The 23,979-nt window shown below is 34.5% G+C and overlaps 1 protein-coding gene across 3 annotated transcripts in view; it reads left to right on the plus strand.

Moving 5' to 3' along the window:
- Cftr (CF transmembrane conductance regulator) overlaps positions 1 to 23,979 on the plus strand; it is a 161,014-nt gene that overhangs the window by 85,216 nt on the left and 51,819 nt on the right. For all 3 annotated transcript variants that reach the window (XM_048786031.1, XM_048786029.1, XM_048786030.1), the window contains 6 exons: positions 2,238 to 2,324; positions 5,147 to 5,867; positions 7,974 to 8,102; positions 13,894 to 13,931; positions 14,707 to 14,957; positions 20,230 to 20,309. In XM_048786031.1, coding sequence (XP_048641988.1) covers positions 2,238 to 2,324; positions 5,147 to 5,867; positions 7,974 to 8,102; positions 13,894 to 13,931; positions 14,707 to 14,957; positions 20,230 to 20,309 — 1,306 coding nt within the window. The remainder of the gene's footprint in view (positions 1 to 2,237; positions 2,325 to 5,146; positions 5,868 to 7,973; positions 8,103 to 13,893; positions 13,932 to 14,706; positions 14,958 to 20,229; positions 20,310 to 23,979) is intronic.

The raw sequence follows: 23,979 nt of genomic DNA on the forward strand, positions 1-23,979 counted from the left end.
GAAAGTCATAAAGAAAAGAGGTTTGGCTCAAAGTTCTGGTCAAGGGGCCACCTCTGTCTGGTGATGACCCAATGCTGACAGAATCTGAGGCAGCACAGGAATTCACATGGCAAGAGATAGAGAACCTGTGTATGAATGCATGATCTTGTCTCTTTTTTTTCCCCCATTAAGCCTCTATTTAGAAGTGATTAGAATTAGATACATTTCAACCTTGATAACTGCATCTAATTCTAATCACCAATGAATAGCTCCATTTCTAAACACTCCATTTCTAAACTTAAGCTCAAAATTTCAGAGTGGACAAAACAAATTTAGACCATCTATCATAAAGACAGAAGTAAGAGTCATGTATAAATATGCGCAATGTACCGTAAGTATACATTTTGATTGGGTCCTTTAGTTATTTCACATGTCTTCAAACTTAGTGTGTTAATTAACATTTTTTGTTGTTGTGACCAAAAGTACCTCAGAAGAACAACTTAGAGGAGGAAAAATTTGTTTTGGCTCATAGTTTCAGAGGTTCACTCCATAGTCAGCCGACTCCATTGCTATGGGCCAAGGTGAGGCAGCACATCATGGCAGAAAGGGCATGGTGGAGGGGCACTGCTCACCTCACAATGACCAGGAAGCAAAGACAGAGGGAGACAGGGAAAGGGCCACAGGGAAGATTCACACTTCCAGGGCATATCTCCAGTGACTCACCTCCAACCATGCCCCACCAGCCTCCAATTACCACCCAGTTAGTGCATTTGAACTATAATGGATTGATTAGGTTACAGGTCTCATAATCTTGTCATTTCACTACAGAATATTCCTGCATTAACACAGAAGCCTTTGGGGAGACACCTGGTTTCTAAATCATAACATATAGTTTACAATATAAAATTTATTTTAGATTTTACTTTAAATTTTTGCTATTTCTGAATTCTTCCATTATTTCTCTCATTATTTGCTGACTGGATTCCATTTTCTTTATTATAAAAGTTTCTATAATTACATATATATGCTCAGAATCCCACACAGTTGGGTGAGAGATATAATTACTTATAATCATACCTGAAAATTTAAATGTTATGATGAATCATCTCATGTTTGTTAACATAGGAACTACATCGTAATACTGTTCTAAATCAACTTGATGGAGATTTTACTTGCTTAAAAAAATTTATTTTTAACTTAAAAAGTAAATGAATATGGACAAAAATTTGTATTGTGAATATTTAATTCTTTCCTTACTTGGAACTTTTATAACAGTGATTCAGAGATGAAGACTAAAGGTGCAAAAAGCAGTATCAATTATATAGTCATGACAGCACTGGTATCAACTTGGTGATAGCAGTGAACACTTTGAAAAATATTTTTTTTAAAACATTCACAACACTACTGTAATTTATTTGCTGTCTCTGACATTTTACAGTTTAAAATTGTTTACCTTCTTATTTATTTCCCCATCAAGATGCAAGCTCTTCTAGGGAAGTGACTATAATTTTAAAATTGTATTCCTGCACATAGCATGATCCCTGGCTTTAAATACATAATATTGTTAAAAAGTTTTTTAAGACAACATTTTAAATTGTACCATATGGTGTTATTTAGTTTATAACTTTTTTTGTTATTTTTTTGGTATAAACAGTAGTAGAGTGTATTTTGATATATTATACACACATAGTGTATGACATTCTAATTAGGATTCCATTCTTGAAGTTGGACATAATGTGGAGTTTCACTGGTTGTGTGTTCATATATGAACCTAGCAAAATTATGTTTGATTCATTCTACTGTCTTTTCTATTTCCATCCTCCCTCCCTTTCCTTCATTCCCCTTAGTCTAATCCAGTAAATTTAAATCCCCCCACCTTATTGTGTGTTAGCATCTACATATCAAAGAGAACATTCTCCTTTGGTTTGGGGGGATTGGCTTATTTCACTTAGCATGATTATATCACTTGCACTTAGCAAAAATATTTCATCATTTTTGAAGTAGTATAAAAAGCCACAAAATCATTTGTGACTTATTATTCCTCATTTAAAACAATCTACACTATTAAAGACACATAAATAAAAAAGTCTCTAACAATGCTACCTCTTCCTTGTGTTGTGAACAGTTTTATTTCAGTGAAAAGAAGTGATGACTATACTGTAACATAACAGTAGACTGTTTTTTTTTTTTTAAATCATCTATACTTAGTGACATGGAAACTATTGAGAAAATTAATTTAAATTTCATTTTCTTTTTAGAGCAGTATACAAAGATGCTGATTTGTACCTATTAGACTCTCCTTTTGGATACCTAGATGTTTTAACTGAAAAGGAAATATTTGAAAGGTATGTTCTTTGAATAACTTACTTATAATGCTCATGCTAAAAGACAAGAAAAATGACTATACCATGGTAGATGGCATATTACCTCTTGAGAAATACACCCACCATTGTTGCAACTCAGGATGGCAGAATGTAACATGGAGCTTACTCATGGCCTAGATTGACAATTACTTCCCTTAAAACCTTTCTAATTATCACATGCTAAACCAATTTATTCCTTTGCTATACCGTTACAACAGTTGCTATCTATGTAGATTTTACAATATTTTTGCCTGCAATGTATCTTCTATTGTTTTAATTTGTTATTATACTTAAGAATTTTGTATTTACACTTTTGTATCTTAGTGATTTTTTTCTGTTTTCTCAGTCAATAGTAAAATAGTGAACTCTTCAAGGAACTAAACACGTGGAATAGTTGAATGATGAATGCTTAGTCTTTACCTCAGTGCTTCCTTAAAAAATCTCCTCCTCAGTCATGCAGAGATTAGAACTTACATTTCCTTGTTAGTTAATTTTCGAACTCCATGTATGTGAAATTCCTAAGAATAACAGTTAGTTATATGACTTAATTTCAAAGCTTCAAAATGATTTTATGTACTATAGAGTAATTTATTGGGAGAATAGTCATTATAGTCTCTTAGAAACAAAGATTTTAAGCAATAAAGCAAGGTGTGTGTGTTTGTGTGTGTGTATTTGTGTAAAAGTCTGCATTATTTTTAGAAGCATCTTTCCTAGAATGTAGTTAAATTTATTTATTTATTGCTTGTGTTCAAATTTTTATTTTAGCACAACCTTAACCTTTGAAATATTCTGGACACCTGCTTAGTTCCATTTAAATTTTGCTACTTCAACTCTATGATTTATTATATTAAAATATGAAGCCAAGGAAAGCTACCTGTCCAGGCATTAGGTTTTCTGAGGAGGAATCATGTGGCATTTTTCTGTTAGACACTTTCAACTTACATTACTTTCAGTGAAGTGATATATACTAGAATAGTCTGTCTATTCACAATCCCAAGGCTGTTTCATTTCAGCTTCTCTAAATAAATTGCAAAGTATAATCAATATGCTCTCCATTCAAACTATTCCCAGTTCCCATTTTCACTTCCAACACAATCTGTATGGAAAAGTGTATGCTATTATAAAGCACTTTGAGTTTGTTTTAAGTTTCTCACATTTATTCTTAACCTATAAGGAAGGCAATCACCTTTCTACTTTCCCTAAAGCTTATTCAACCCACTCCTTACAATATGGTCTTGTTATTAGATCTCACTTTATTTTTTATTTTATTTTTTTTTTAAAGATAGAGTGAGAGAGGGAGGGAGAGAGAGAGAGAGAGAGAGAGAGAGAGAATTTTTAATATTTATTTTTTAGTTCTCAGGCGGACACAACATCTTTGTTTGTATGTGGTGCTGAGGATTGAACCCGGGCCGCACGCATGCCAGGCGAGCGCGCTACCGCTTGAGCCACATCCCCAGCCCAAGATCTCACTTTAAAATCCCAGTTATCTTCTAAATCTCCATAATTGCCCTCAATGGACATTTGTACAGTGCTCTGACTTCTATAGTCTTAAAAATGTTAGATAACCTCCACCATTTTAAACATAAAGCAACTCAATTTAGGACAATAATTTTTTACTGTTATTCAACAAAATTATAAGAACACAAATCCACTTAATTAATCAGTTAATTAATTTTACGTTTCATGCATTCAAACCCTTAAAGGGTACAGCATCATAAGGATTCAGTATCCAAGGGCCTTACCCAGAAGTCTGGTTGCTTTGGAATTTAACATGATTGATGCCATTGTTTCCATAAGCATGAGTTACCTTTCCCCAGATACCTCTGGTTTTGTTCAGTTTGCTGCCACAAGTCACTGTGCTCTTCTTTGCTTTCCTCACAATGGAAATCAGTTTCATTTCAGGCATAAACACCCCTTTGACTTTAAAATGAGCAGGATGTTCTGGTTTGTTCTGGAGACCCCGCTTAGAGCCAGCAAATGCCCTTGTCCTTCCAAGGATGTCTGCCTTTTAGAAGTCCTGTTCCCGGCAGGCCTCTCCAGACTCCAACATGATATGAAGAGCAAAATTTAGTTAAATTAACACCCAAAATACTATTTTGATAATCTTGTGACTATGATAAGTAATCTCTTAACCATTATAAACTTTGTGACATTTGTGTTGTCTTCATACATGAGAGTATAATGATGCCTCTTTCTATATGATATATAAGGTTTTAGTAGTTAAAAGTAACTGAGATCCCCTATAAGATTGCAGTCAGGATTAATTTCTAGATTGGGAGAAATTTTTATTAGAAGAGGGTCAAATTTATTATAATCTAATTTTCACTTGTTTTAACCATCATATTAGTCTTAATATGGTCAATTTAAAATATAAGAGGAATTCAATTAATAGAAAATTTAAAAAACAAGAAATCTTTGGCACTTTATAAGATATGTAGAAATAAAGACTGCTAGAGACACCGAAGGTTATCTAAAAAATTCCTCATTTTCAAGAGAAATAAAGACTCAGAGGGTAAGTGATTTACTCAAATTCAGATGTCTAGTGAATATCAGCAATTTAATTTTATTTTAGAGCTATTAACATTCAACTTTACAATATGGCATACTATTTCATGCTGTAATAATTCAAGAGGCACCAAATTAATTACTATGTTTACTTTTAGAATCATTTTTCATATAATAATAAAATGGTACGGTAGAGATTTTATATAATGAAACATTAATAAAATGCTAAGATGAAATTCATGTTATTGCAATAAAAGTATTTATGAAATTGATATTTTTATCTTTGTATGTTCTTTAAGCTGTGTGTGTAAATTGATGGCTAACAAAACTAGGATTTTGGTCACTTCTAAAATGGAACATTTAAAGAAGGCTGACAAAATATTAATTTTGCATGAAGGTAGCAGCTATTTTTATGGGACATTTTCTGAACTACAAAATCTACGGCCGGACTTTAGTTCAAAGCTCATGGGATATGATTCTTTTGACCAGTTTAGTGTGGAAAGAAGAAATTCAATCCTAACAGAGACATTGCGCCGTTTCTCATTAGAAGGAGATGCTTCTGTCTCTTGGAATGAAACAAAAAAACAATCTTTTAAACAGACTGGAGAGTTTGGGGAAAAAAGGAAGAACTCTATTCTCAATCCAATCAACTCAATGAGAAAATTTTCAATTGTACAAAAGACCCCATTACAAGGAAATGGCATGGAAGATGATTCTGATGAGCCCTTAGAGAGAAGGCTGTCCCTAATTCCAGATTCTGAGCAGGGGGAGGCCATCCTGCCTCGCTGCAATGTGATCAACACTGGCCCCACATTTCAGGGCCGAAGGAGACAGTCTGTTCTAAACCTGATGACACACTCAGTGAACCAGGGGCCAAGCATCCACCGGAGGACAACAACTACACGAAAAATGTCATTGGCCCCTCAGACAAACTTCACTGAAATGGATATCTATTCAAGACGTTTGTCTCAAGAGAGTGGCTTAGAAATCAGTGAAGAAATTAATGAAGAAGATTTAAAGGTATGCATAAATTATTAGTGCCCCTCCAATATAATCAGGTACAATATGATATGTATTACATAGCAAAATTTACTCAAATTATCAGGTTAGGATGGGATTTTATCTTAAGACTTAGGAAGTCCAAAGTCCATATGTAAGCAATTTCAAAATGTAAAACAATCAATATTTCCAATTGCAATGGATATATATCCATCATCCCATAAAATATTTTATAAGCCAAAGCAAGGATTTAGCATTAGATTCTTTACTAGGCAGTGTTATTCATTATTATACATTAAAAAGAATCTGCTTTATTACCACTTGAAACCTCTGTGGGATGAAGTGGAGAATAAATAAATATATAAACAAATAGCTTCAATTATGTGTAAACCAAGAACTATGTCTGAATGAACATAACCTATATAAGGAGTATAAACATCTGGTCTTTCAACAGAACCAACTCACATTCTGACTTAGATGTCATTCTTAACAGTATGGGCTTTGTTCTCTTTTTAAAATTATTACTATTATTATTATTATTAATGAATTTATTTTTACCATGGATTGAACCAAGGGATGCTCAACCTCTGATCCACATCACCAGCCATATTTATATTTTATTTTAAGACAGTGTGTCTCACTAAGCTGCTTAGGGCCTTGCTAAGTTGCTGAAGCTGGCTTTGAACTTGTGATTCTCCTGCCTCAACCTCCTGAGCCACAGGGATTAGAGGCATGCACCACTATGCTCAGCTGACTTTTTGATCTTTTAAAGAAGATATGTGAAGTAAAGTATATAAAATAGTATAGGTACACTAGTGCCAATCTTCAGACAAAAAGTCTGTTATATTGCAAAGAATAAAATGCTTTCATTCTTAAAACAGAAAGCAGTATAAAAGAGGAGGATTTTTCTTGTTGTTTACTAGAAAACTTATGTACCTTGGATGAAGTTAACTACTGGTGGAGTTGAATGAATTAACATGTTTAATAGCATAGATCATTTAAGAACAGAATGAACTGGTGAGTCACAAGCCATTTAACATCTCCAGGCCAGAGTTTCCTTCATTGTGAAATGAAGGAATAGATGATCCCTAAAATATATGCTTTTAGTATTTCTATAATTTTAAAAGTGTTTTCTAATGGGTAAGTCATCCACATGGTTTAATAGCCATCTAAGTAGATTTCTCAAATCTGAGTCCTCAAATTTAATTTGAAAGAATGATTTATTTGACTAAATAGTAGTTACTATTTATTGATTACTTCTAGTACCAAGAAGTATAGACTCAGTCCCCACTACTATGTTAGAAAGTATAAATCATTGTCTTCATTTATTGATGAGGAAATGGAATTTCAGACAATTTCAGCATCTTGCCTCAATGCAGATTTTAGAAGTGGAGCTTGAATTCAAATACAGGCCTATTTGACTTTAAAATTTTGTGCTTCAAGCCAGTATGCTCTATTACAATTTTATAGGACCTATCTTTGTGATCTAGTGTTTCATTTACAAATTATGTGAACTTCATGAGAAAAAAAAAAACCAAACCTGTCATTTCTCTAGGACTATCTGGAATCCCATTTTTTTCAATTTTTTAAATTTATCTGTCAAAAGTTTTAAAAAATTTCTGGGGGAATATACCCGAAGTAGAATTACATAATTTAAATCATATCCATAAAGAGGTATAACCCTTTGCCACTGAAGAATGTACAAACCCAAGCTGATTTTCAGTCTATTGGGAGACCTTTGTATCTAGGAAAATGCCAAATGACTTGTCCATGAACACTGGAAGAAACAACTTAAATCAAGGAGAGATCTGTGAAGCTTCATATTGATGATACCATTCATTTTTTAAAAGGTATGACACTGTTGAACATTTAACTACTAAAATCATCCTACAATAATACAATTATATACCCACTACTTGTAGAATTTTTTAAAAGTACAGTGTTTCACAGTTTCCAAAAAGCTTTGTTGCTCCATGGACTTCATATTGGCTATGGAATGATATCACATGTGGCATTAATTCACTTAGCTTCAAGTAATGTTCCTTTATTTCCACACATTCAAAATAAAACTGCAATGATGGTATGAAATGATGTTGTTTCATTGTAATAATCATGGCTCTTTTTCAGGAATGCTTTTTTGATGATGTAGAGAGCATACCTGCTGTGACCACGTGGAACACATATCTTCGATACATCACTATCCACAAGAGCTTGATTTTTGTGTTAATTTGGTGCTTAGTTGTTTTTCTGGCTGAGGTAAGGATATTCTGTGATTTAAAGTTAAATTAAGAATAGTTTCAAGAGGTACACATATTCATGTGCACACACACATATAAATGCATGTCTACACATTTATGTATGTATGTAATTGTGATATATAGTATTATTGTTAGATTTTGAAAATCCATAATTATAATCACTGTTGGTATTTTATTATTTCATACATAGCAAATAAAATGTGCCCAAAATATACATACTGAAATTGAAGAGTATTTTTAAAATACATTTTATTGTGTATATGTAAGATATACAACACACTATTATGGGATTCATATAGATTATAACAAGATTACTATCATGTAGCAAATTAACATATCCATCCTTTCAAATAGTTACCCAGCAGTTTTGTGTTTATGTGTGTGTGTATGTGTGTGTGTGGATAGAGGGGGAAAGAATAACTAAGGTTTCATTTAACATGGACCCCAAATATAGTATAATTTTACCTATAAATTTCATTTTGTGCATTATATCTTTAGATATGAAGAAATTTTAATAGAATAATTCAAAGGTTCAGAGTAGATGGCCTATATAATTTGAAATTAAGTACTAAAAATAATTCTTCACTAAATTCTAAATTTATTAACTGTCTTCACACACACACACACACAAGGTAAATATATACTAATGGAATAATTAGTATAATGGAATAATTTTAAACAACCTTTTCAGAGACTCAAATCACACACTTCCTTGCAGAAATTGTGTTGTCTTTAAGGCCCTCATTGTAGTTTCTTTGCCAGGCTTCTGTTGGGCTTCATATCACCAGGTTAAAAGTCAGATGGAGGTAGAAATAGCATGGCAGGCCACAGCACAAGCACTTCCTGAACCTGGGGGAGGATGAGGCTTTTTTTTTTTTTTTTTAAGATTTGGACACCCATGGAAATACCAAAGGGTCCTAGCAGGAGACATCAGTGGGGGAAGTGACAGAGAAGTTGAGTAGAGAGAATTTGCCCTCTGGTTGTCTGAAGAGGACAAACATAACTCAGCACCAAGGGCTTACCATGTGTTCATTTAACAAATATCATTTGTGAAGATAGAGATCCAGATTTTTTTTTCCTTGTAAAATTTTCCCACTTTAAAATCTGAGTAGTTAGCTGGGTGTGGTGGTGCATGCCTGTAATTCCAGTGGCTTGGGAGGCTGAGGCAGGAGGATTAAAAGTTCAAAGCCTCAGCAACAGCAAGGCCCTAAGCAACTCAGTGAGACCCTGTCTCTAAATAAAATACAAAATAGGACTGGGGATGTTTCTCAGTGGTTGAGTGACCCTGAGTTCAATACCCAGTACCTACTCCCCCAACATGTGAGTAGTTAATTAAATAAGAACCAACAAAGGAACAGCATGTAGACATGACAAAACAGGTTTATGGATTGGATTATTCTTGTGAATGATTACCCCCAACATTTATTCCGGAGAACATGGATATATATGTCTTAGTGTAGATCTAACCTGTTGCCCCATTCTGCCTTCGAGGAAGAATTGGCCTTGGTGAAGAACCACAATAGAAATGTGTAAATAACTGAAACACAAACTTATAATTGTTCATTTTTCCCCTATTTTTTGGCTGCTTCCATCCTCAATTAAGAAGGCTACATAAAGTATCATTACCTTCCATGATCTTGTAAAATAGTGCTAAATATCTAAAGGTATACACCAAAAAAAAAAAAAATGTACATACTGCTTCAACAGAAAACCACTGGTTTCCAATTGACCTTTGAGTTTTAGTACTATCCCTTTTTTTGCCATGCTGTTTTAAATTAACTAACCAAATGGAGACTTAAATATATGTAGTATAGTGCCAACCCTGGAATCAGAATGACTGGGTGTGACTCCTAAATTTGTCTTATTAATACTATGAAACTGAGAAAGTTAATCTCTCTGAGACTCCAGTTACTCATCTGTATAATGGATATTGAAGTAATACCAGATAAGTGGGCCATTTCGTGGGAGACATTGTGATTATTAAATACTTAATGTAGGGCTTGGGACAGAGGGAGCAATGCTAATTGCTGTTATCCATTAATATCATTATAAATCTCAAGATAGTTTGAGGTGAACAAGTCCATAACAGTGATATAATTCCAATAATTTCTTTTACTCTTTAACAAAAATAAAAGGTTGGGTAATTTGATGCCCACATATGAGTAATAAATATTGTATTGAAATGTACTTCAAATGCACCTCATTAATTTCAGTCCTGCCAAATGACTAACATTAATGTGAATGGAACCCAGCCTGTGCCCTATTTTAATCTCAACCAGTCCTTATTAATGATTTGATCCCTTCATATTGAAATATCACGTTACTTACGTTACTTAATTGTCTTAGACTTATGCAAGATAAAAGTGCCTGATTGTGGTGGTAATTTCTGTTAATTTTTAAGATGTGAGTCTCATGCAGCTCCATAAATTGAACTTAGTTAGGTACCTTTCAAAATGAAGTGTAATTAACTACTTACAGAATGATGTGTAATTAACTAATTGCCACACATGTATACAATAGTATTTACTCACTTAAGAAGACAATGCCAAGCATGGTGATGCATACCTGTAATCCCCACTACTTCGGAGGCTGAGGCAGGAGGATCACAAGTTCAAAGTCAGAATCAGCAATTTAGTGAGACCCTCAGCAATTTAGAAAGACCCTATCTCAAAGTAAAAAATAAAAAGGACTGGGGATGTAGCTCATTAGTAAAGCACTCCTGGGTTTAATTCCCTCCAGGACCAGAAAAACAAAAGAGAAGTTTAGGGCAAGAAACTAAATTATGAAAGAAGATATAAATGCTATATAACTACTCATATTAGTTAACCTTTCACAATTATTATAAAATTTGCCTTCTTAATGGGAAAAATGATTAATAGTGTTCTTTTCTGGACAAGAAATTAAAAAAAATAAATCTTGTGGCTTTTTGGCCAATATCCTATAGGCACTGCCAATTATCTACCTCTAAAATTTTGAATAATGAAAACATGGTAATAGAGAAAAATACTGATTTTTAAATTATGTGCACAGTTATACATCTAAACAGATCATTCAATACTGTTCACAATTTTGTTGCTTTCTTTGAATCAAAATTTACATAGTTTTTTTTTAGCCTAAGCTTCTTTCTTAATTCTAGTGTGTCCATTTCTTATTACCATTGGAACATCTCACGGATACTCCATATCATGGTACAGATGCTAATTCAGCATGATAGTGTAGTTCTTTTAAACTCTCTTCAGGGCACCATATTTATGATTGAAAAACTTAAAAGAAATGTTAAGATATATATTTTTTTCTCCATGGAAGTAACTTACTTTTTAAAATTTTAATAAGGGTAATATTTTAATTTAGATTTATGTTTTTACAGAATAGGTTCAATATGCTTCTCTTTTGCAATATGATATACTTAACCTTCCCCCCATTTTTACATTTAAAAATTCTTTTTTTTAAGGACTGCTAAACTGAATGTATTTGTTTGGTTTATTCAGTTTGCTAACTTTTAACATGAGTGTGTCATTTTGAAGAAGGAATCAGTCTCCCTTTCTATTTTTGTAACATTTTCTCCTTTACAGAATAATATCTTCTGTTAAGTTCTTAGATATTTACACCAAACAAACAGACTTTAAAATTTCTACTGCACTTGTCTTTCTAGTGGACATGCTTGACTGTACATTACTGATTTGATAGAGAAGAATGCCAAGAATAGACTAGGAGATGTTTTCCTTTCCTTTGCAACTATCAGAGGGTGTAATTGATGGAAGCTTCTGAAGGTCCTTTTCAGATCTTCTATTCGATGTTTTTTAGCAAAGTGTCAGAGAACTGCTTTATGTTTTTTTTTAATTAAATGACTTCCTTTCTCTCTGTTAATAAGGAATCTCTTGAGTGGCTTTACATTGTTAGGAATATGAGGATGTATAGAAATCCCATGGTATTACTTCCTATGCTAACTGATGGCAATTCTCTTAGAGCACTTTTCTGATCATGAATCTATATTTTAAGGAATGATTTGGCCAGTAAAATATTGAAAAATATGTATTAAAGTATACTGCATTCTATTTGGTATGGAATGATGTTTAAAACCCTGAAAAATAGAAAACCTTTTTGCTAATCATCTGGGACTATCACTCTATCAGAAATTGTGTTAACTTTATAAACTCTAAGCATTTTGGATAGAATGGACTCAAATATTTTTATGTGCCTCAAATAATTTTACTAAAACCACTATGTGGAGTTCTTGAAAATGTTTTGGCTGTAGTCAATAAAAGCAGTTTGAGTTTGTAATTCCATGTGGATAGAGTCAGGAGATAGCTTTATATTACAATGACTGGGCCAGTTCTTTAGAAAACTGCTTTGGGCATTGTTCCATTAGCAAACATTATATTTTTACTGAGATGTATTCACATTCAGAGAAGTTGGCAATGCCAGCATTATTGACACTCCTTTAATTGGAACAAAGGGGGACTATAATAATAAAAGAGTGACTCAAAGCATGTACACTTATCTTAGATCTTGAGTAATTTGATTAGTTGGAAGAAATGGGAACACATTCGTATGGAACAAAGACTTTTGGAAAGTCTAGACTATCCTGGGTTTCTTGTCATTTAAAATTTTTATGAATCTCAATGAAAGCAAGATAGTTTTTCTTTTTTTGAGAGAGTGCATGGAGGCTATTTGTACAATGAAGAAAAGTAGGAAAGTGCGAACAACACCATTAGACTTTTCATCATTCTATGTGCCTCTGATATGTAAATTTAACTAAAATGCATACACCTTTTTAAAGTATAGTACTTCAAAGTGTAATTTCTTAATTGATGCTAAATGTTCCCCTTGAGTTTTTTTTTTAATATAGTGGCCTTAAGATAAATTCAAGAATGAAATGCTAGACCCTTATTCCAAGTGAATTTATTTCTCCCCACTTTATTTTTATTCTGTGCACCTTTCTAAAATCACCTTACTCACAATTGCTTGCTTTTTCTATTTCATTCTCTGATAAAGTTAATATTTAGCTAATTGTATGATTTCTTACATTTCAGTCATTCTAACATGACAATTGTGATGGTATCAGAATGAGATTAGATTTCTCCACAAGTTTTATGAGAATGGAATGTCAAATTGAAATAGAACAGAGCACATATAATTTAAATATCAAAAGACTATAAAAATCAAAGTTGTTTAAAAATTTTTTTTGGGGGGGGGTATGGTATAGAACATTTATTCCTCAGCTGAATGTCTTTACCTTGAGAAAGTCCTAATTCCTAAGAAATTCTCATACTGATAATGTGTTTTAACCTGAATGTAACTTATCTTAATTCATAAACTATGCAGTTATACACTGTCAAACTTTTTATTTTCATAAATATTAATCTCATCCTTTCCAATAATTAATTGTTCTCACAAGGATTAATCATCCATAATCATTACACACCAAATGAAATTATTTTTGGCAACCAAAGAGATAAATGATCTGCTGGTAAAAAATAAAGTGCATTATTTAAAACATTTAGCTATAATCTTACTTCTTTTGTGAGGTTCAATGAGTAGTACCTGTTGAATGAAGGAAAGAATTGGCTCTATTTACCTCAGTGAAAACTGAGTTCCATAAACTTAATGTGTTCTTACCACAAATAATGATGCTTAGAACCTTTATTGCAGCTGCTGGACCCAGGAAAGCAAACAATAATGAAAATGTTTGTATGCATGCTGCTAGTCATATTGAAGATAGAGGCATACATGGAAAGAATAAGTAATGATGTTAGAAAAAAAATCAACTGTGTGTTGTTCTATTCCAGGTGGCTGCTTCTTTGGTTGTGTTGTGGCTACTGAAAAAGTGAGTATTTTATGTCTTATTGTGAATTAAATTTTATCTGCATCAATTAGTTGGGTCTTATGAAATATTACAATATCCCCTGTGTTTCATTTCCCCACTGTATTTTATAACTGAAAATACAAGTCCTAGTCATCCTTTACATTCTGAGGGGAATGGGTTCCAGGACCCCCACAGGTGTAAAAATCTGCAAATGCTTGATTTCCTTATGTAAAATGATGTAGTATTTGCATATAACCTCTGCCTACCTTCTCATATACTTTAATTAATCTCTAGATTACCTGTAATATCTAATACAATATGTTATATAAATAGCTGTTAGAAAGAATTGTCCAGGGAATAATGCCCCCAAATATGTATATGTTCAGTATAGATGCAATTTAAAAAATGTTTTCAATCTACTGTTGGTTGAATCCATGGATATGTGACCTACAGTTCCATAGGTCAACTGTATTTTGTGAGTATGTGTAGTTCCTGCAGCTCTTTGCCATTTCTAAAGGAATTAGTTATGTTCAACTTTTGTGACATTCAATAAAATATTTGAAACAATATTATATACTTAATACTTTTCTCTAAATATTTTGATCTAATAGAGATCAATTATATCTATTTCAATGGTATAAAAAGCTTAATCTACTCTATTGCAATAGAAAATTTTGAGATTAAGGGTTAATCCAATAGATTATGTTTCTTTAGACACAAATTTAGTTTCTGTGTGTATTGGAAATTCCGTAGACAAGTTTGGTTGCCAAATAACATTTTCCCTTTTGTTTTACAGCAATCCTCCTCAAGATGAAGGGAATAGTACTAAAAATGCAAATAACAGCTATGCTGTGATTGTCACCAGCACCAGCTTCTATTATGTTTTTTACATTTACGTGGGAATAGCTGACACTTTGCTTGCTCTGGGATTATTCAGAGGTTTGCCACTGGTGCATACACTAATCACAGTGTCAAAAATCTTACATCACAAAATGTTACATTCTGTTCTACAAGCACCCATGTCAACCCTCAACACGTTGAAAGCAGGTACTTGACTAGGTCTACAAAATGAAACTGCTAATCCATCATCAGAAGGGCTTGCGGCTCAGATGACTTCCCAGCAGAGCCACTGGCTTTTTCTTTTTTTAAATTTTTTTTGTAGGTGTCAATGGACCTTTATTTTTATTTATTTGTATGCAGTGCTGAGAATCAAACCCAGTGCCTCACACATGCTAGGCAAGCACTCTACCACTGAGCCACAACCCCAGTCTGAGGAACTGGCTTTTGCAGAGTGTCATCTATACTTTGTTGAGCCTCCTTATGACTGGCATGTGCATTTCTTAGATATAACAGGCAATCATATATTGTGGCTCCTGTGGCTTTCTAGATCAGACAATTAGAGTGGGTTAATTTATTAGAATGTGATAGAACAGTAGCAGGCACAATCAGGAGCCACTTGTCAAAAGAAACTAACTTTATTTTTAGAACCACACACACCAAACAAAACAGCTCCTCAGGAAAAACCCTCAGAGCCCCAACTGCCACCACCGGCTTCCCACAAGCCTCTCCCTACGCGTGATCCCACTACTGATCAGCACAGGAGTTTTGACCTTCATGATTCAGTGCAGGGATAGTAAATGCAAAACGTGGACTATCCTCAGGATGAATTGGAATTGAAAAAAAAAAACAATCTTTAATATCTATAACTAAAACATACCAGGTTTTTGGCAAAGCAGAAATTGAGGAATCCCTGATTGAGCAGGTCACATAATAACCATCTCATTATTAATGGCTCTTAAATCTTGCAATAATCTCCATTTACCAGATTTCTTTTTGATGACAAAAATGGGAGTATTATGGGGAGATACAGAAGGTTGTATATGTCCTTCTGCTAATTGTTGTTTGACCAGGTCATGGGCTGCTTGTATCTTTTCTTTAGTCAGGGGCCACTGAGGAACCCATACTGGTCTTTCTGATTTCCAAGTAATTTTTATTGTCTCAGTGGCCCTTTCTGAAAATCCAACCCATGTCTGTCTGTTCCTTGATCTATTTGTATTGGTGCTGCTATACCTTGTTCTTGTTTTTCTAATCTTTTTCCTTTCCTAAAACCTTGTCTAGTCATAATAGTGGGTGCATTTTGGTTGATGTTATTTGTTAATGTCAAACCTAATTGATCTAGGACATCTCGTCCCCATAAATTTACGGGAAGATGATCCAATACATATGGCTGTATAGTTCCTTCACATCCTTCAGGATCCTTCCAATCTAATACCATTGCACTTCTATGGGGATTAGTCGCCACTCCTAGGCCTCGAAGCGTTTGAGTGGCTTGTTGTAATGGCCAATGTTTTGGCCATTCTTGACGAGAGATGATGCTAAGGTCTGCACCTGTATCCAGTAGCCCATTAAATTCATGTCCTTGAATATTTAGTTTTAGCATGGGGCGAGAATCTAAATTTAAAGAAAGCATAGCCCAATCTACACCTGTGGAGCCTAATCCCTTGGAACCTCTTTCTACAGTACGACTGGAAAATTTATCATGTAGGCTGGGTATTATTAGTAACTGTGCTATTCTATCTCCTGGTGAAATTACTGATATACCCTTTGGAGAACTGGCTATAATTTTTATTTCACCTTCATAATCGGGATCAATTACCCCAGGACTTATCATAAGTCCTTTTAGAGTAGAAGAGCTGCGTCCCAATAATAAGCCTACTGTTCCTTTGGGAAGAGGTCCTTTCACCCCTGTGGGAATGATTTGAACTCCCATCTCTGGAGTTAGTACTGCTCTGGCGGAGGCGCAGATGTCCAACCCTGCGCTCCCTCTGGTTTGTCTGATGAGGGATCTGATGGACAATGTGTCCTGGGCACTACCCTGATGGGGTTGCTGGGTTCCTCCAGTGCTCCGTATATTTGTGGTTTTGGGCCCCGGAGTATTGGAGAATGTGATAGAACAGTAGCAGCAGCAGCAGCAGTCTTCTCTGAATCAGTAGTACTTTTCAAATATTTGCTCTAGTCACCTTCTAAACATCTTTAAATAGTGCTATTTCAAGAAGGAGACGACTTGAAGGGATCAAGGAAAATGTATAATTCTTCTATTAATAAAGTTAATATTCATTTCATAGGGCAGAATAATCTAGTTTTATGTACCTGTTTAGGAATGATCAAGAATTTGTTCCATTTTATTTTTTCCAGGGTGGAAATAAAAAAATGTATTTTGAAACTATTTTTGACACCATAATAGTTAAAGTCATAGAAAGTAATGGTAGTGGAATAAAGGGCCCCCAAAATTTCAAAACTTAGGGTCATAAGGTACTTTTAAATTAATGAGTTCCATTGATTCCCCTTTAGACAATTTCACACTTAAAGACTTAATGATTTAATAAGTTGTATTCTTACAGCCATCTGTCAAGTTCACTGTGTGTGGCACTAAGCCAGAGAGTGGATGGTACATAGATGAATAAGCCATCATCCTTAGAGGAGGACAAGCAAGAGGAGGACACAGAAATACTTGACTATGAAATGAGGAATATGTTTCAAGATTAAGACTTACAGAGTGATTTGTATCAAGACAAGAAAGACTTATTTTTTGTGGGTAACAAAATTTCAGTGTTGGTACATAGGAAGATCTTTATGTTTATTTTGAAGGCTATGGGTCACTTAAAGGTTTGCCTCCTTTGGATATACTCATTGGCATCCTATGTTTTAGCATTCTGAATTTTAGACCTAATGGGATGCTCAGTTCACTTGATCCAGTGAGTTCATTTCTTATGGAAATCTGAGACCCAGAGAATGTAGGGGATTTGCCTGAATTTCTACCAGAATCAGAAATGGGCTATAAAATACAATGGAAAGAATACGAGGATTGTTTGAGGCCTGGTTTGGCCCCATCAAAGTGATCATGAGGAAGTTACTCTTAAGCATTGGCTTCCTTACCTGTAGGGCAGGATAAAGAAAAAATATCTCAGAGGGTCTTGTGAGAGTGAAACAGGACAAGTTTCTTGCCTATTAACAAGCCAAGATGAAATCAATGTTAGTTTCCCATCACAGTTTTCTTTTGTAGTGTTGTTCTCTTGGGGGCTACACTTCCCATTCTCCCTCTTCACTTTTCTGATTTCCTCTTTCCTTTACACACAACTTGTGGTTGGTTCTGCGCCTTCTTGGTTTCATATTTAAATGATCCACTCTTTTTTTTTTTTCTCATTTGCCTTACTTTCCCAACTTGCATCATACAGGATGATTCCTAAACATTACTGTGTTGTTTGTATTCCTTCTTATTTATGCTCTTGAGAACTGAAATAGTAAGTTGACCTTAATATCTCTATGCCCTGTTCCTGCCCCTCCTCTGTCACCTCCTGTATTTGTATGCAAGGATTATGCTTTCTTTTAAAATCCTTCTCTCTTGCTGATTCACGGGCCAATAGCTCCCATTCTTTCACCTAGTTATTCTCTGCAATACTTGGCAACAGCCAGTGTAAAGGGACTTGTAATTTCTCCCAGATGTGCCCTTCTGCAATTGCACATTGACCTTGATTTTCTCTGACTCCTTGTCTGATTTTCATGTCACTTTTGAATGACCTTAAGCCTACACAGACAAATAATAGATGCTCAGCAAAGTACATCAAATGAATGAAAATGTGAATGTGTATTTTGACAGAATATTACCATTTGAAGTATAGTAAGCACCAGGATATTTCTTTTTCACAAAAACAAACTTTCATTTTCTAGACAGTGATTATAAATCCCATGGACTCTTTTTTTCAACTTTTTGTACGTTTATGGAAAGATATATGAACATGTTTAATGAATTATGCAAAAGAACATATTAATCAATAGCTATTTGTTGAGGAATTCCTACATTTAAGGCTTTTTGGCTTGGGCTGTGATGATACAAAATGAATGTGGTATGATCCCATTGACCTCTAGTAGTGACAACCTAAAAAAAGAGATAAGACAGATGTGCACAAGCAACTGTGATATACAACATGCATGGAGTCCTGTGACACAGAGGTGCAGACAAGGGTGAAGAGTTTACCTGCAGCTGGAGCACACACCGAGGCTTTCTTGCAGGAGGGTAGTTCATGTAGGAAGCAGATTTTGACAAGCAGAGATGAGGGGAAAGGGTTTCCAGGCAGAAGGAACCAAATGGGGAAAATAAGAGTGGTAGGAAAGTGTAGAATGTGTTTATCAAGAATAGACCAGCTTGGCTGAAATAGGATATTTGGGTAGAGGAAGCTGGTGCTTGCTAGGTCACTTAAGGCCAAATTATGAAAAGCATTAAATATTAAACTAAGAATTTTGGACTTTATCCTGCAGTTAATAGTGGGTGAATGATAAAGTTCAGAATTACTTTGTTTGTACAGTATTATGTTACATTTTATCTAATTGTTTGTTTAACTCCTCTCTAGACAATGAATTCCTCAAGGGCAGGGAGCTTGGCTTATTCACCTCTATTATCTCAGTTTTTGGCTTTATGCCTGACACATAGTAGACACTCCATATGTAACTTTTTTGATCGAAAAAACCCAACTGATCCGACTTAATCATGTGAGTCTGGAATTCAGAAGACAGGCTAAAACTTAGATTGCCAGTGAAGAGCATAGAAAGAGAACATGGCAAAGGAGAGCCACAGAGTGGGTACGAAGAGAGAGAGAGAACTATCATGGATTCAGCAGAGATGTGTCAGAAAGGTAGCCTGGAGAAGTTAGAAGAGAGGGAGAGGTCTATGTTATGGAATACAGACATAAAGGAAATGGTGATAGCATATCCAGTGAATGATCTTTAAACTCAAGATTGCACAAATAAGATTGTATTTAAATAAATATTTAAATAGCTATTTAAATAACTATTAAAGACATTTGTTTTTTATCTGCATCCCATAGGAAGCTGTGTTTTATAACAGTTGAAACATAGGCCAGGCATGGTGGTACATGCCTGTAATCCCAGTGGCTCAGGAGGCTGAGATAGGAGGATTGCAAGTTCAAAGACAGCCTCAGCAATTTAGTGAGGTCTTAAGCAATTTAGCTAGTTCCTGCTTCAGATAAAAAATAGAGAAGGGACGGTAATGTGGCTTTTAAGGTTAATCCATGGTACCCTCCCCACACCAGAAAAACCTTGGAAAGTAGGGGACAACAACTTGAACACAAAGTTACTTAGAAATTGAACAAGACTAAAATTTGAAAGTCCTTATTTTTAATACATGCCAATTCTCATATGATACCTGAATGTTTCTGCTATGATCTAAGTTTAGTATTGAATATATTGATATGCCTTTTAAAATTACTTGATTTTTGAGATATATGCTTCTTTCATATTATAGGTGGGATTCTTAATAGATTCTCCAAAGATATAGCAATTTTGGATGATCTTCTGCCTCTTACCATATTTGACTTCATCCAGGTTTGTAAAAATTCACTGTTAATTAACTATTATCTTTGCATGTGTCATATTGCTTTTTCAATAATTACAAAAAGAAATAAATAAGTTTTAGCTCAGTTTTCATTTGATTGACAGTTGAAGTCCTGCTTATTGTATAAATTTTTTGAACATCAAAATTCTTCAAAATAGGCATAACATTAATAAATGCAGTAACAAGTCAAACCTATTTACCTGCCCCAAACCCAAGACAACCCCTAGCTGTAATAACTAACAAACAATTACCCCACCCCATTGCTGGCCACAAAACATGATATTTTTTTATTTTGGCATCACTTTTTGTTGAAGCCCACCTACCTCCAAATGGTCCATGTTGAAATGAAGTTGGATTAGCAGTCTCCACATGAACACTTTGGCACAGATTAGCTAATCAGTTTCCCCAAGTGAAGAGGCAGAAGTATAGTAAATTTCTGAACAGATGAGAGGAAAAAGAAAAAGTCATGCTACCCAAAGGCTCTCCTGGAGTGACAGATGTGAATGGTCCTGCAGGGTGGCTGGGCTGAGGCTGACTCCCTGGGGTGAGAGTCTGATGGGGTGGTGAGAGTTGAAGAAGGAAAGAAGACATGGAGATAAGAGTGACCTTACAGATACATTAGGACTCTAAAGTGACAGAACTAAGGAGTGTTATGAGCTGATACTCTTGGCTTTTGGACCAGGATTGAACATAGCTTTCTGGGCTTTCTATCTGGTTTAGTTGAAGCTCTGGAGACCAAATGCCATGGGCCTCAATGGCATTTGCTTAGGGAAGCAGTTGGAACAGAATGCTGCCTATCTGGGGATGAATTGTTCTCTGTCCTTGCTCCATTCTCTGTCCCCAGTACAGTACTGCTGCATTAAAAGAACTTAAAAAAAAAAAAGAAAAAAGATTACCATGTATGTGTGTATACATAAACAACATCGGCAGATGCAGAAAAGTCATCCTGTCAGTATGCCTCATCTGCAATGATTGCTAATCAAATACTTTTACTGTTCCAAGTGACCTTTTGCATTTTGGATTTCCTTCAGTTGCTATGTTTAGAGATATAACTCAACAGCACCTGCTGGAATGTTTTAATCCATTTTTGAATTCGGGCATTCAAAGGAATGTTCCTGTGTCTTTCTTTAAAATGTTGGACATTTGTTCCTCATTCTAGAAGTGCAAATCACTGGTGCCAAATATAATCTTATTAAATGAGGTACAGATTGGAATGAATATCTTGGCCTGATTGCAAATGTGTTCATGAATGGTGCATGGTACCTTCTTGATAGTTATTTTTCTACTTATGTGGTTTACTGGGCATCTTCTAAATCAGTTTGAGGCTCACCACAAAAATCCTCTGGGAGAGCTAATTTTTAAATATTTATTTTATAAATTAACATTTGACATATGTGATGGATCTCAACTCCTTTCTTTTATGTCAGTTTGAATAATTTCTGCTCAAATTCTAATGCTGTTGAGCTTCATTTGCTATTCCTTCACAAGTGGTTAGTCAGAGCTCTTTTGTTCCCCCACATTTTCTATAGGTGCATCATAGTTATACAATATCATGGGATTTGTTACTACATATTCATGTCTACAGATAATATAACAATTTAATTTGTTCAGTGTCACTCCCAAGAACTCCCTCCACCTTCCCCCTCACTCCTTGGTTCCTTTCCTCTACTGTTCTCCCTTTGATTTTCATGAGATTCCCTCTCCTTTTCTTCTCCATTTTCCTTGCTAGCTCCTGCATATGAGGAGAAATATGACTCTTGACCTTCTGAGTTTGACTTATTTCGGTTAACATAATGGTTGCTAGTTAGGTGGAGCTCTTTTATTGTAATTTACCAATTTTATTTATAATGGAAGATGTCCATTATGGAAATTATGGAAAGATAATATATAATAATCTAAATGCAGTAAAAATTTAATTTTTATTTTGTTAAATAATTTATCATAGGGGTTCCCTTATGTTGAGAGTGTCTCTGGTTTATATTTCATTATGTTTAAATAAAAATCATTCTGTTCACAATATTTTAGGAATAGATCTGGTGCACAAAATAAGGCATAGCTATTAATTATCTTTCTCAAAAAGAAATCCCTTAATGTCTCGTCACTCTGTTTCTTAACTTTTGTTGATGTTCTGACAAAGCTGCTTTCTGGATTAGAATGCTATATTATGAAAATGGAAGATCTATCATTATCAGTGTTTTACCTTGAACAGGCACTGAATCTTTTTATTTATTTATTAAATTTTTTTTAGTTGTCACTGGACCTTTATTTATATGTGGTGCTGAGGATCGAACCCAGTGCCTCACACATGCTAGGCAAGTGCTCTACCACTGACCCACAACCCCAGCCCAATGCACTGAATCTTGAAGGGTCTAAGTTTTGTCACCTTAAATTGAACCTGATGATGGTCCCTTTCAGTTCTAAAGCTATATGGCTCAGACTGGCTTGCTGGAATTGGACCATCCATAAAAAATTTCTTCTTGAAGGCAAACAAAGAAAAAACTATATCCTAGCATCCTACTTACCTCTATATCTGAGAAACAATTTATTTGTGGAATAGAAGCGTGATTATTTTAAAATACTCATTTAAATACAATTTGAAATTCTGTTTTCAGCCTCAAAACTTTAAGAACTCTTGATTTCTTCTTTCTTATCTAGTATAAGTCTATGCACTGGGTCCTGCTGTTCTGATCTCTGCAACCAGTCTTTCACATCTTTGCCCATCCCTCTATTCATTTTATTGATCCCCATTAATCTGTGCTTAGACATTTTCAAGGATTCCTCATAATATATGAATTAGATGCCAAATCAGGTGTTCATTGCATGGGTTTAAATAGGCTTTTAATGTTTGTTTGTTCGTTTAACTGATTCCAAAATGAACATTATTATCCTCTGTTCCTACTTTAAGAAACTCTTTGTGGCCTTCAGTGTCAGGAATGTTTTCTGTTGTTTGTTTGGTTTGGTTTTGTTTTTAATTTTTAAATTTTAAAAAATTTTGGTGCTAAGGATTGAACCTGGGTCACTTTACCACTGAGCTTCATCCCCAGTCCTTTTTATTTTGCGACAGAGTCTCCCTAAATTGCTGAGGCTGGCCTTGAACTTTTGATCCTCCTGCCTCAGCCTGAGCAGCTGAGATTACAGGTATATGCCATTAAACCTGGTTCAGGATGCTTTGAGCTGAATGGAAATGTGCTACCACTTCTTAGGAGCATGAAAACCTCTTAGGTTTTCATATTCTATTTTCTTATTTTGTTTGTTTGCTGGGGACATTTAAGATTTTGGTAAAGATGAATGGGCTTTAGAAATGTGTGCTCACATTTTATCTTGTCCTAAAGTCCCTCCATTTATTTATTTGTGTTTTTATTTAATTGATTGGTGCCCTCTTGTTAATATACATGGCCTAGAATGATTTTTATTTAATTGATTATGAATTTAAAACTAGGATGGAATTTAATAGTTTTTCTCTAACTAGAGTATCAAATATATTAAACCAGCTAGTGTCTTTAATTTTGCACACAGGGCTAAATTATTAGGCTCTGATCTCAGTTTCTAAAGATGGCCTTTTATGGAGAAAAAGAAGTTACTTTTTTCAAGACTGAGACTTATTTTTCATTAATTTTTGGTTTGGACTGTACTCTGGGTAATTACAGTTGCTAGAAATCT

The sequence above is a fragment of the Marmota marmota genome, unplaced genomic scaffold, assembly GCF_001458135.2.
Source record: "Marmota marmota marmota unplaced genomic scaffold, marMar, whole genome shotgun sequence".
NCBI classification, from domain to species: Eukaryota; Metazoa; Chordata; class Mammalia; order Rodentia; family Sciuridae; genus Marmota; species Marmota marmota.